The following is a 14,993-nucleotide window of genomic DNA, read 5'->3' as shown; positions in this document are numbered from 1 at the left end:
CCAGTCCTTTATAGAGCCTGGTTAGGTTTACTGTGTCATCAGGACCTGCTCTTAAATCAAACAGTGTCCACTGCAGGTTACAGTGATGGGGAGCTGAAGCCCATTTTAAAGGAGTGAGAGAATCACTGTTTTGATCAGTGTAACTATTTTTAATGACTGTTGTTGCAAATGATCCACATTTTTGTGTTCACCTGTCTGTACTGAATATTATTATGTGATGTATATGTTGTGATGATTTTAATCTCAGTGAGGATTTTACCTGGATAAAGGACAATGAAAAAAACAAATGCTCCACATTGTTGGTTGACCCTGCCATCCAAAAGAAAAACAATGATAAGATACGAAGTGCGACGTGAGCTGTGAAGTTCTTATTTTATAAATACAGAAAAGGTTTACAGTAGACATGAACATGCTGTAACAGACCGTTCTTAATGTTGTTTGTGGTTTTAAAAAGTGTGTTTTGTCTCAGGTCTTTGATTAAACACTACAGACTGTTTTTAGTGCAGACAGCAGAAAAGAAACGAAAAACATGAACAGAACTGCACAGCAGTATATTGGCAAACTTGGAGTTTTTTTTAGTATTACACTCCTATAAACATAAAGACTGTAAAGATATTATATTTTTCATGTTCAGATATTATTTTAAATTTGATATTTTTTTATTTGTGGGGGTAATTTATTTAATCCTAGAATGCAATTAATGTAGATCTCCCTCCATCTCTTCTTTGTCCCAGCTGCTGAATGGATCGTGTGTGTTGAACTTCAGACTTTCACAGACTTGGATCTTATAGTAGAAACAATGAGCTTTGTCAATTTTGTTAACACTGAAGGACTAATTAGAACAGAGAGAGGTTTCATTTTGAATTTGTTAAAATAAAGCAGGTACTATTTTCCCTTTATTGCGTTTATGCTCGTTGTCTTTCATTTTCAGAATTACCACGGGCTTAACCTGGTTAAAGGAAACACACTTTTGTTACACACACTGCTGTCCATGCATTGCCCTGCAGAGTTTTATGTGATAATTAAAATGTTCAGATCAGTCAGAGTGGACACTAAACTGTGTTTAATTTGCAAGCTTGCTGATAGAAACGAGGGTCATGAGTTCCACCTCCTGCATGCTTTCCCTGGGTGCCAACAGTCTCCTCATATATGTTCACACTGGACACTGTGAAGACTCCACTTCCTCCACAATGAATACAGTTCATTTGTAAAAACTACACAACTACACAACTACCACTAGGTGGTGATGTGGTGACAGCTTATCTCATTTCTTTGCCCAAGTGCCCCAGACCTATGGCTTCAGGTCTAACAGTATCACAACATCCATCCATCCATCTTCATCCGCTTTGTCCGGGGCCGGGTCACGGGGGCAGCAGCCTAAGCAAAGAGGCCCAGACCTCCCTCTCCCCAGCCACCTCCTCCAGCTTATCCGGGGGAATACCAAGGCGTTCCCAGGCCAGGCGAGAGATATAATCTCTCCAGCGTGTCCTGGGTCTGCCCCGGGGCCTCCTCCCGGTGGGACATGCCTGGAACACCTCACCCAGGAGGCGCCCAGGGGGCATCCTTGTCAGACGCCCAAACCACCTCAGCTGGCTCCTTTCGATGTGGAGCAGCAGCTGCTCTACTCTGAGCCCCTCCCGGATGGCCGACCTTCTCACCCTATCTCTAAGGGAGAGGCCAGCCACCCTTCGGAGGAAGCTCATTTCTGCCGCTTGTATCCGCGATCTCGTTCTTTCGGTCACTACCCACAGCTCGTGGCCATAGGTGAGGGTAGGGACGTAGATCGACCGGTAAATTGAGAGCTTCGCTTTTACACTCAGCTCCCTCTTCACCACGACGGACCGGTGCAGCGTCCGCATCACTGCAGCTGCAGCCCCAATCCGTCTGTCGATCTCCGGCTCCCTTCTCCCATCACTCGCGAACAAGACCCCGAGATACTTGAACTCCTCCACTTGGGGCAGGAACTCATCCCCGACCCGGAGTGGGCACTCCACCCTTTTCCGGCTGAGAACCATGGCCTCAGATTTGGAGGTGCTGATCCTCATTCCCGCTGCTTCACACTCGGCTGCGAACCGCTCCAGTGCGAGCTGGAGGCCCTCACCCGATGAAGCCAGGCTGATAGGCTGATATCACAACATCAGCCTTTAAAATAACTATATAACAGTGGTCTGTAGTATTCATTTTACATTTGTGCTTTTGCATCATTGGCTGGTTGCTGCCTCTGATCTCGGGGCACAGTCAAGTTCAAAAGTGTTTTAAACATTAAACATTATTTTGCCATTTGCCTCAGTGTATCACCACACTGGACTTTCAATCAAACAAACAACATCTGACTAAAAACTTTAGACTATCAGCTTTGATTCAACATTTTGTGAAAGTGTAACTTGAACACAGGGTTTGTAAAGGAGTGCTTCTTGGAATTGTTTTAAAAAGACACGTTTCAGACGCGTGTTACATGTGTGTTACTATTTAATGTCAAAGGTTTAGTTTGAATATTTAGAAGTCATGTTCTGTGAACAAATGCACACACAAGCCACATTTGACTGGTCTTCAGCTACCAGTGACACAGTTGTGTAGGTCTGCCTGGTTACTGGTTTGGGGTTGGATGAATAATGGGACTTGGAAGGTCAGGATGCTTCTTGAAATGCACGTGTGGATGTGTTGAATGTTCAGGATATTACAGATATGTTGTAAATGTTGTTCATTTTTATGGAGTCGAAACAGGGTTTGTGCCAAACTGCAAGACTGCACAATGTTATGTTTCACTATTTTGTAAAATGAATGTGTCTTTTCTGAACATTAATGTTTTATTACTTTTCTTCCAGCTTTGTTTTAAGGTTTTGCTTTGGGGCTTTTTTTTTTTAATAAAAATTACATTTGGAGAAACGTAATTATTTATATTAACAAATGAATACAAGTAGTAATAAATACAGTGTATATGTAAGTTAAACTTAAGATATTTGTATATATTTAAAAAATTAAAAATTCCCAGCACACCCCTGCGGGCGGTCAATCTCCAAGCTCGGGCCCTCTACCAGAGGCCTGGGAGCTTGAGGGTCCTGCGCAGTATCTTAGCTGTTCCCAGGACTGCGCTCTTCTGGACAGAGATCTCCGCTGTTGTTCCCGGGATCTGCTGGAGCCACTCGCCTAGCTTGGGAGTCACCGCACCTAGTGCTCCGATTACCACGGGGACCACCGTTACCTTCACCCTCCACATCCTCTCGAGCTCTTCTCTGAGCCCTTGGTATTTCTCCAGCTTCTCGTGTTCCTTCTTCCTGATATTGCTGTCATTGGGAACCGCTACATCGATCACTACGGCCGTCTTCTTCTGTTTGTCTCTCTCTATATAATATATATGTATATATTTATATTATAATTATTATATATATTATAATTAATTTTAGATCACTTTAATAGTTAATTGCACTACTGCGCTCTCAGAATAAAAAACATTCCCATGATCGACGGTTGTTTGTGTTTGTGCAGGAATGTGGTAGTGAACCGGAGCAAGGTCACGAAACAATAGCTCTCACAGAGATGCTGCCTCAGACTCATGAAAGTGGGTAACAGGTCAAGGTGTGTGTGTGTGGCTAAGTCTAAACCACACCCCCTTCTCAACAGTTTTTGACCAATCAGATAGATGCACATTCTCTTTTCTAAGTATGGGTACCACTAAGGTAGAGGGATCTCTGTGCCGGTAGCTGGCTACAGAAAACTGTGGTTTTCTAACCAAAGGGAGATCCATGTATATCATAGGTGACAAACTCTGGCCCGCGGGCCAACTTTGGCCCGCAGCCTAATTACATTACATGGTATGGTACAGCCTAATTACATGGTATGGCGAAGCCATACCAAATTATTATTAGAGCTGGCCTACTGGTATTATACAGCTAATATATATATTGTTTAGTATTAAGCTTTGCTTGTTCCATATTCAGTTTTTCAGCAAAACTTGTTTGAGTCCATAAGAAAAGATTCATTCTTAAATCTGGAGGAAGATTTTTTTTCCAATAAATATTAACGTTAGCCCGCGACTTTGTTCCAGTTTTGAATTTTGGCCCACTGTGTATTTGAGTTTGACACCCCTGATGTATATGGTCTTGATGCACGTTCAATCATCCAGGTCAGTAAATCTCCAAAAGTTGATTCTGTTCATCTGGACGTTTTCAGTGGAAGAAATGTTTGGTCACTCGCTCAAGTGACGAAATGTTCGCCATCTTACAAGTGTCTGACTTTGATTTATATCTGCTGCCTGAATACAAATTTCTCTTTTGAATTGCAAGTCATGCATTTGTAGCTGTATATTTGCACTCTTTCCTACTTTGTACTGTTGGACAATAACTGACCTGGTATATGCAATTAATGTAGATCTCCCTCCATTCCTTCTCTTCCACTTATTAACTTAGAAAGTGAGCCGAGAGCACGAACTCAGGGTGTTTAACGTCCCAGCGATGAGCTGCTCAGAGCCACAACCTTAACCTCCGAAGACCTGAACTCTTCCACAGCAGCATTTTTCATTTCTCTTTGATATTTGGGCTGATTGGGACCCGATGAATGTAGAAACAAAGAATTACCAGATGTTTTTTCTTTTTTAACTTATTTTTGTTTCTAAGAAAGATGAGATCCACATATGAGGATATTCGTTTAAAATGTCGATAGAACAGTAGCAGCATAACGTCCTCGTGAGTGGATATCAGGCTCCTGTAGAGCAAAATTGAGTATTTTGGTCTAAATAACCCAAAATGTGATGTCCACATATGTGGACGGCCGGTCCTAGGAGGTTAAATAGTTCTCATTCATTCATCCAGTTCAGGATGGGGGGCTGGAGCCTATCCCAGCTGTCATTGGGAGAGTGGACAGGTCGTCAGTCTGTTGCAGGCCTAACACACAGAGAGACACACAACCATTTACACTCACATTCACAACTATGGCTCATTTAGAATCACCAGTTACTGTAACCCAACCCCACTAACTGCCTGTTCACTGTGGGAGGAAACCCGAGTACCCGGAGAGAACCCACGCAGACAACATGCACGCTCCACACAGAAAGACCCCGGCCTGAAGGTGGATTCAAACCCAGAACTCTGTTGCTGTGAGGCAACAGTGCTAACCACTGCACCATGAACTCATATTTTATTTACTGTATAACATAGTAAACATATTGTTGTTTCAACAAAAACAAATGTATGATTTGAAGAAAAACATTAGTTTTTGTGAATTTGATGGCAGCAACACAGCTCAACAACCTGCAACAGGACCAGTGTGATTTCTATGTTCATTTAAAAAACAAATACGGGTTTCTGGGATTCTTTAAATTAAATTTCAAACAAAGCCCTAACTAGGTCGTAAACTGTAAAGTACAGCATGATTAAATTAAAACACAAAGTTTATCACAAAAAATTAAATATGTTCAAATTACTTAAAATATTTCTAAGCCACTCTTCTGGTTTACATTACAAAAGCTAACTTACACTGTGGGGTTATGCTGTCCTCACTAAAGTTTGTTGCAGGCAACGTAATTTCAGCTATACAGCTAGCTTAACAATCTTTATTCCCAGCACTTCATCCTCCAAGAAACAGGCCGCTTGTTGTGTTTGGCAGGATTTAATGATGAAAATAAATTCTCTCTCTCTCTTTTTTGTAAAACTGTACAAAGAAAAGGAATACAAAATACACAATGAAGACATGTTCCATTACACTGGGAGAATAACATTGTTCTAGCGAAAAACACACGACCACAGATAAAGCATCTGCTGACAAAATACAAGCATCTACCTGCCTCCATATGATTTAACTTCACTATGATTTAAATTCATCTCTATGAATTCCAGGGAAGCTGACTAGTTCTTTTCCTTTTGATCTTGCAGGACATCACCACCACGGCAGGTAAAAGAAATATACGCCAGAGGAATTGTAACCTTTTTCCCTTAACTCAGTGGCCCGTACTCCAAAAATGGCTATGTGAGTAGCTCATAGTAATAACTGATACAACCACAATCGCATTTAAACATTTTAAATCCTGCTAAAATGTATGTCCTTATCAACTGTTCATTGTTACATAACTTATTTTGTTTATTCATTTATCAGTGTCTGTACATGTCACTCTCCAAGGAACATTATTATGATGGCGAGGGTGGCACTGGGTACTTGGCCTGGAGGATTAAAGCCATACAGAGATGCACTGCTAAAGGGAGGCGATTATCATCTGGAGGTAACATTTATAATTCACTGGAAATACATAATACAGTTCCAAACTGTGGTTCTTTATTATTAATGGTTATTAAATGTTGTTATTAGTTTTGATAAAGCTGTGTTTCATATTGTGTAGCACCAGGAGATGGAGCATCGAGTGAAAACCAGTGTGGTGGACCGACTGTCAGACGAGAGTTGCAGTTTGTTACAGAGAAGATGCTGAGTGAGGATGAGTGTAAGGAAGCAATCGCTCTGATGGAACATTCAGCTGATGAAGACACAGTCACAACATGGTCCTTGACCTCCTGCTGTCAAGCAACATACTGTCTGTTTCTCCACGTTTCAAAGATATCGAAGGCTTGGTGAATATTTGTCATTACTTTGACAATGTAAACACACTTGAATATTTTACAGAAAGCAGATATGATTCTCTGTTCTCTATCCCTGTTACAGATCGAACAGGATTTTGTACTGATGTTTGGTGAGGATGTATCAGGCAGGTTGCTGGAGAGGTGGCCAACAACATTCAAAAGAAAGATTATCCAACAAGGCAGGAAGCTTCCTTCTACCACTGACCTGGAAGAACTGTTGCTGACTCTCCTGAGGATGCCACTGAAGTTAATGCTGACATTGGTGAGCTGTTGTTTCTTTGATTAGCACATTCACAGCATATATAATGTTTGTCACAGAACAGCTGTCCTTTTGTATTTTGGGTCTACTCAAACATTTTGTCAATGCATTGAAATGTGTTGTTGATGATGATTCAACTTTATTAAAAACAAATATTTTTGACCTCTCAGCATTGCTTTTACATCTGATTCCAACATCTGGTCAGGGCCGCTAGAGACCAGGAAAGGTGTCAGCTTCTCAAGCAGAAAGGCATCTTGTGCTCTTCAAGAAGCTTTGTTTCTTTTCTATTTTTATGGTGTGAATTACCAGTTTAAGAAACATTTGATTCTTATTGCCCGTCTGTATTTGTCTTTTCAGACTGGAACAAATATCCAAGAGCACCTTGATGCCGTCACTACCAGCACTCAACCCTACCTCCTGGCTGTTGGGGTGAAAAAGCATGACATCCACCGGTTCTTCATTATTCTTGACAAGAATGCCATACCATGCAAGTCTACCTCTTCACTTGGTGCTTTTGATGAACTGTTTAAAGCCCATTTTGTGTTTGGCACATCTTAGAACACCATGCTTCACAACATGTACACGTTCATCCAAACCACAGGTTTTAGAAAACATTTAAATACCAAACACCTTAACTATTTTGACCAACAGGCTGACACTGATGTTAATCTACAGCATGATGTGGCAGTTAAAGAAGTTTGTACTACAGGGGAGGTGATGTCAACTAATGTAGAAGAAACACCCACAACATCTGAAAAGGTCAAATAAGAGTCTTTGGATATGTGTGCCTCTGCTGTTGCACAGCTCAGGGCAGCTGGATTAAGCCTACTGTGAATAGTTTTGTCTCCTCAATGGAGGAAGTGTTTTTTGAGATTCATACTCAGGCTAAAGATGCAGCCTTACAGAGCGTACCTTTACAGGACACCACAAGTAAAAATAAATATAATAGTAATAAAATAAAGCATTTAGAGTCCTTTAGCCTGGAAAGATTAGCTTTAGGACCAGGAAAGATGGTGACACTGGAAGAAGGTCCAGAAATTGCTTGGAGCTGTGTTGTCTACCAGTTTGTTTTCAGCTAAGTGGATAATAACACACGGTACAGAGTACCGCCCTGACTTTACCATCTGTACAGATGTAGTGTCTGAGATTCCGTTTTTTGTAAGATCAAAAGTATTGTTGTGAAAGATGACATTGTGTTGCTCTGCAGAAAACTGATGGAAACCCTGTTGATGACCATTATCATGCATTTAGGGTCAGACTGCATCCCAACATGGTGCTGAAGGTGTTGAACATAAATGAGCTGTGTTGCTTCTTCAAATCAAGTATGGCATTTCAGATTCCTCCCTGTATGTCGTTCTGTATTGCCGTTTTATGCCGAACTAAATTCATTGTTTTAAAGTGTTTTATACACTACATGAGATGTTTTTATATTTTGAGCCTGACATAAAAATAAAGCTGTTAAATGTATTATCTACACAGCAAATCCAGCATGTCCAAATTAACACTGTCGGATTTGATTTCAACACTATTAAAGTGTCTATATGGGTCCACACCAGAGAGTGTTAATTTAACTCTTTTTGGAGAGTTGGTACGTTAACTCTGATTTAGTGTTAAACACCAAATCTGTCTGGAGTTGATAATTTAACACTTGGTGTTAAGAGTTTATATATTAACTCTCAAAGAGTATTTTAGTTTAACTACGTAAGAGTTATCTTCTAATTCATTCTAAAAAGCGGGAATTTTACTGTTCTGAACTTCTAGAAGTTTATTTTGGAAATAAACATTTACTAAAAAGATGCAATGGTTTTTGAAAAACATTTATTCTGAACTGTGCACCACAATTTCAAAACATTTTCTGAAAGACGTAACAGTATACATGTTCTCACTTTCATTAGAATTTTGTTTATCAAAAGGTCTGACATAGTAAATGCAAATAACAGCATCTCATCACTTATTTCTTCAATACAATATGCATGTCCTTCATTCATCCCTTTGTGGAACTTCAACGCACTTCTGCTCTCCCCCATATTCCATCTTCACAAGCATATCCATATCCTGTGCGGAGATTGAATAAAAATTAGTTGACACTAATTAATGGCACAAATAATCCAGTAAACAATTGCAGCACAGTAAAAAAAAGGAATCCTCTTTGAGCCATTACTTGTGTAAAGTATTTTCCCAAAAGACAAGGACACAGGCAACAGGTAATACTGAACTAAATGTAAAACCTCAACCTTTTTCATTTTTACCTAAACCGTGTGCACAAAACTCTGGAGGGATCTATGCTAACGTAGAATCCAGTCAGGACGCCTGCTACTGCTGTTTGCTCGGTTTTTTTAATGGGCGATCGTTTTCAGGCTTCAAGTAGCACCATTATACCAACATTTCACATTCTACACATTGTTTTAGGTGTATTTGACCAAAAGTTTGACTGAAAATTCACATGCAAGCTTTTTTTCAAGGCTGTGGTATTTGCCCGCAAACAATACCTTTCAGCTAGCTAAAACAGAATGTTATGCTATCAGCGAGCAACATGGCTAATGCCTTTCACACAGCTTTGTCTCAACTCCAAAGAGCCACAGAAGTAAAAGCTAATAATAATAATTGAAACAATCTTTGAAAAAATGACTTACCAAGCATGGCAAACAACTCAAATATGTAGAGCAAAATGTTCTGAAACGGCTTCACTTCAGCTTCGATTGGAGCCGTGCTGGGGGCGGAGTCTGTGAATTTACTCTGTTGGTGTCATAGCCCCTGTAGGAGTTCAGAGTTAAGAGGTCAGGAGTTAATGTTTCCATTGTAACACCTCCAGATTTGACAGAGAAACACTCATTTTTAACACTCGATTTTAACTACTATCATTTTACACCTCAGAGTTACATTAAAAGAATGTGACTCTGCTTAGAGTAAAATTAACTCTACTTTTGCAAGGAGACTATTAACACCAAAACATTTAACACTGTTGAATTTGCTGTGTAGTTGTGGTTTTTGCTCACTTGTTTTATATGTAAAAGCATTATTAAAAACCAGGTTTTCATGCTGCAAAACAGTGAATTGACCGTAAAGGTAAAACTACAGGAAGAGTTTTAGTAACACTACTTTGTGTAAAATTAATTACAAATTTTACTCTATGAGAGCTAATTTTCACTAGAGATGAGTGTATGAATAACACAGTATAGAGTAACATCAACTCCCATCAGAGTTTTTGAACCTCCAGTGTTAATTTCAAATAACTCAATTCAGTGTTAAAAATCAGTGGGATTTTACTCAAATAGAGTTAATTTATCACTATGATAGAAATGTGCATTAAATCAAGAGAAAAAGTCTGCATCTTTTTTCTGTTAGAGAAATGTGTCAATATATTATTTTAGAGTTAATACAGTGACAGCTTTACCTTATATGGACTTGTAAAGTCTTTCTGAGCTCAAAGCAAAGTGAAGAGAAAAAGATACATTTAAATAAATGACTAAGAAAAACAAGTGATTCTAAATAGAAAACTGAAAATCCTGTAACTGTGACGTTGTCTTTATTGGATATTTGCAATATCCCACAGGATTAATGATCGCAATCATAAAATGAGTGTAACAGTCAACGTCTAACAGTAAAAATATAAATTACAGACAAACTCTTTAAACTGAGTGGAGGACTCAGTGAATCACAACACGGTGGATTTTTATTTTAAAGCTGTAGCTCCGTGTTTCTGTATGAGTGTGTAAAAGCACTCGTTCATACACAGTAACATGTTAAGAGGAAGCTTGTGTTGTCTGTAGTGTCTGTCTCTGCGGTGCGCTGAAGGTTTAGTCCATCTGGGTAAATGCAATTAAACAGAGGGCTTAATGAAAACATAACTTTAATGTAACTGTAAAAATAACTGAAAAAGAATTATTTAAATTTCATTATTTTTCAATCACCTTAGTTTTTAAATACAAAAAGAAATATCCAGAAACTCAACATCTTTTTTTTTGTACTTTATTTTGTTTGTTCGTTTGTTTGTTTGTTTGTTTGTGTAAAGCAAAAACAAACAAACAAACAAATGTCCCGTTGGTACAACATAAATATTAATAATTCTGAATTCAGAACTGGACAAAAAGGTTTATGGAAGCAGTCATGAGATTTTATTTCACGTGACTTTTTATTGGATTCATGTGACGAAGTAAATTTAAGGCTCGGTTTCACAGGTGCGAGCGGAAAACGCGTCACAGAAATACATATTCAAACATGAATATCTGTTGTAAAATATCAAAACAATATTATTGTCTCTTAATCATATGGAAATTACAGGCGTATTATGATCCCAGTAAAACTGACACATCTGGGTTTTAAATGCCTGTACACGTGACTGTATGTTTGAGTCGTTTTTTGTCATGTTGAAGTTCAGCTTTACAAAAAATACAAAACAAAACTGCACAAACCAGTTTGTAAACATACTTCAGGATGTCTGCTTAAATAAATAAACTGGCGTTACTTGAGCAGAGGTGTCAGTGGTTGCATCACAGCGTGCGGTCAGCTCTCAGTGCTGACGCGCTGCTGCTGCAGGTGGACCAGGCGCGCTGATCTCTACCTCCAGGCTTCATTCTCACTACATTTGCCACTTGTTGCCTAAAGAAAGCGGGCGCTCCGGCATTTATGACTGAGCCGCTTTACGCATTTATTCCTGAGCATGTTCGTGTTGCGCCTGAAAGAAGACTCGTGATTGGGCTGTTTCGGCAACATGGTTGATAACTCACGTGTAACTGCTAAGTCTGTGTTGGTAAGCGTCCGGACTTTATGTTATTTTGTCTTTACATCCAGTTCCGTCCATGTTTTCTGCGCTCACAGAACTTTTCACCTGCGGCTAACATGTGTCGCGTGCTGTGCTCTTTATGACAATCTGATATCCGACCACGTGGCTTACTGAAGGAAGCATTTGATGTGATAATATTTACGACCAACCGCTTTTCCCTTGCAGCAAAGCTGTTTCTCCTCTGGCAGCAGCCTTCCACGCCAAACACCCCACAGCCCGTATCCCGGCGCACAGTCTCACCAGCTCGGCAGCGGCGGCATGAAACTCGAGGCTGTCATGGAAAACCTGCAGCGCCAGCAGGCAGCGCGCCTCGCCCTGGAGGAGAAGCTCCGGCAGGCGGAGAAAGAGAAGGAGCTCCGCTGTATGGTGGAGTCCCAGATCCACCAACAAGCTCTGGCTTTCCGCCACTATCAGCTGGCGATGCCAGGCGCCCTCTCCGCCGGAGCTGAAAGCTCACCCCCAGGAGTGACCCCTCCTCACATGGAAGTCCGTATATGCGCCGAAGACGGGAACTCCAACCCCGGTATCTGCGTTAAAGACCGGGACGGGGAGGGAGATGACACGGAAGAACAGGATCTCATGGACCAAGACGAGGTCGGGGACGATGTTGGGTTAAACCAGTCCTCTCTGCAGGAAGCGTGCGTGTCTCAGCATCTCAGAGTCTTCGCTCCCCACGGTCACGCAGACTCTCCATCGTTGCACGCCGCGTCGCAGAACCACGAGTGGACCTATGAGGAGCAGTTCAAACAGGTAAGCCAGCACTGACCCACTGAACGCATCGCCCTCCTGTCGGAGCTCGCTCTGCCTCTGTGGAGCTTTCATTTCACGTTTTCATTTATTGAAACGAACACACGTTTGGTTTTGTATGGAAATAGAAGACTTTAATGCGTGTGTGTGTGTGTGTGTGTGTGTGTGTGTGTGTGTGTGTGTGTGTGTGTGTGTGTGGGGTTGTTTGGGCTCAGAACATGTTCCACTCTGTAATGTGCTGCTGCTGTTTTGCAGACAGAGCTTCAAACTTCACAGTTTACGCTGTAAAAGCTCCTACAGAGCACACATACCTGCTGAGGTGTTTTACACACAGTTTGTTCTGAACCACGGCTGGAAGTAACCCACAGTTTTGGATGGTCACAGGATTTATTACGTTTACATTTAGTGACTTTGAAAATATTAATATTATATAATATGAATAATATCCAACCATTAAGCTTGTCAGAGAAAAGGCTGCATCAGCATAATGTCTGAACAACATAACTGATGGGTTTGTAACCACAGTGATTCTAAGTCCTCAGATTTTGTTAAATGAGTTGATTCTGCAGAATTTTTGAAAAAATTTTTTTAGTAAGTAACTAACAAATCAGGTCTTGTTAGATGTAAGACATCAGAGTGTGTTTACGCTTCGTTAGCAGTTACAGGTGAGTCGTTATGTTTCCCAGTTGCTTCAGTCACATCTATACTCTCCCAGTCATGGACCGATTGATTGTGGATGTTTCAGGTCATCTTTTGCTTACGATGGATCATCCACAGCTTTGCCTAAACATGACGCGTACATAGTGACTGCATTATGCTTCACATTAAAGGACGAGAAACCAGAGCGTCTGTATGAAGACAGCTGTGTGCGGAGGACGGTGACCTGACACTCATTATTCAGTTTTTTCTTTTCTAGGATTTGTTTATGTGACTACAGATTTTATTTTAATATCACAGAATAATAATATTGATGTTTCAGATCACATATAGAGTAAATCTTCAATCAGGTCATTTAAGAAACACATTCATTTGTTATGAAGTAATTCTTTGTTTTCTGTAAATTCATGCACGTGTGGCCACAGCCTGCGTGTTCCATGTGTATGTTGTTTCATTATTGTGGAGGTTATTCGTGTGCAATCTTTCAGTTATGGGACAATCAACCGATGGTTGTGTCTGCCGAGCAGAGTGGAGCCGACATATTCAGTGTGCTCAAAGCCGCAAATCAGAACCACAGGCGGTAAATGAGTCTTTGAAAATAGGAACGAGATGTGGGATGAATATAACGGCTCGCTGAGGAGAGAAAGGTCAACGTCACTTATATTTGTACTGTTTTACTTTGAATAGTGTTTAGCACAAACGATGCTGACGGGCAGCTGTTCAAGCTTATTTTAACTCTTAATTACACAACAGCAGACGACATGAAGCAGATTCTATAGAGATGAGTCAGAAAAATAAAAGAAATTCCTGAGATACAAGAAGTTGCTGAGCAGTGCTGAAATAAAAAGATGTGAGGCAGAAAGAGAGAGATGTCGCACAAAGTTTAGGCAGAAACTCAGACGTGCCAGAAGCTGCACTGTGGAGTTTTCCCGTCTGGCGCCCACACAAGAGTTCTGGGATTTCCCCGTCTGGAAGTCGAGTCACTGCCACACTATTACACAACAGAAATCCCACCACACTCTGGGCTTTCTCTTCTAAATGCTCTCACAGTCTTAAACAGTGTGCGGCCTCAGAATCAGTCTCAGTTGAAAAAATTGTGAGACATGATGTTTTTGCCTGGTGATCCTGTCATAATCCTAAAACTTGTGTTGTTTGCAACAACTACATTTGTATATGTGCTAATATAAACACATTTTTAATAACACAGCAGAGTCGTGCTGTGTTACTGCACTGAAGTCAGTCATGAACCGTCACAGTTCTGCACGCTGACACAAACAGAACAAAACATTTCTTCCTTTGGCTACAACCAGGTGATGTCAGGTCACGTGCTCGGAGGTGGAACGTGATGGAGCACAGCTCTGGAGGAGTCTACGATTATCGTGCAAAAGCATCAGCACAGACGCACACATCTAGTCAAGAAGCGAGAATGCTGTTAAAGCCGAGTGCGTGCTGATCGCAGCCGAGCAGGTAACAGCAGTCGGACTCTGCGTGTGTCATAAACTGTGAGAGGAAGAGCCGCTCATCAGTCAAGTGTTGCTGTGCAGCTGTAGCCTGATGTTGACCAGTGATTATGTCACAGGGCATTTTCACATCACTTTACAGAGTAGATCAAAGTACTCTAACAACCATCTCTGTCACGTATACAACTCACTGCATCCATTCTGACATATTATGTTTCCAGACATTTGACTCTATGAGACAGTGGACGGGAACGTGTGCAGTGTGACAGTGGGAGAAGGCACACAGTGAAGAGTGGGCGTAACCACTGTGGCTCAAAAGGCTGCATTATTTCAATAAAAATAACAAGTAAAGTGTAATCATTACTTTTTGTATTACACATGCAGAAACATCAATAAATTACTTTTTTGTATGTGTAATGCAAACATTGTTTTTTTTTTTTTTAAATATTTGAATTATTTGGTTTCAAATAGACGCTTCACAGCATGTCACACACAGAGATGTTAAAAACTCTCCTTTTGTTCTG

General features: G+C 40.7%; 2 protein-coding genes and 1 pseudogene across 4 annotated transcripts in view; 2 read left to right on the top strand and 1 right to left on the bottom strand.

Annotated features, from left to right (window-relative positions):
- The window catches only part of apba1a (amyloid beta (A4) precursor protein-binding, family A, member 1a), a 220,984-nt gene that overhangs the window by 66,409 nt on the left and 139,582 nt on the right, over positions 1-14,993 (bottom strand). The gene's annotated exons all lie outside the window — the stretch shown is intronic.
- LOC146656534 (uncharacterized) lies at positions 5,223-7,590 on the top strand (annotated as a pseudogene).
- Positions 11,087-14,993, top strand: part of arid3c (AT rich interactive domain 3C (BRIGHT-like)) — a 75,286-nt gene continuing 71,379 nt past the window's right edge. Inside the window, exons 1-2 of the mRNA XM_085426800.1 lie at positions 11,087-11,572; positions 11,771-12,355. Coding sequence (XP_085282926.1) covers positions 11,534-11,572; positions 11,771-12,355 — 624 coding nt within the window. The 5' untranslated portion in view covers positions 11,087-11,533. The remainder of the gene's footprint in view (positions 11,573-11,770; positions 12,356-14,993) is intronic.

The sequence above is a fragment of the Rhamphochromis longiceps genome, linkage group LG12 (genome assembly GCF_057381845.1).
Source record: "Rhamphochromis longiceps isolate RC_006_pf linkage group LG12, R_longiceps_female_GT1.1, whole genome shotgun sequence".
NCBI lineage: Eukaryota > Metazoa > Chordata > Actinopteri > Cichliformes > Cichlidae > Rhamphochromis > Rhamphochromis longiceps.
This window is presented reverse-complemented; position numbering and strand designations above follow the sequence as displayed.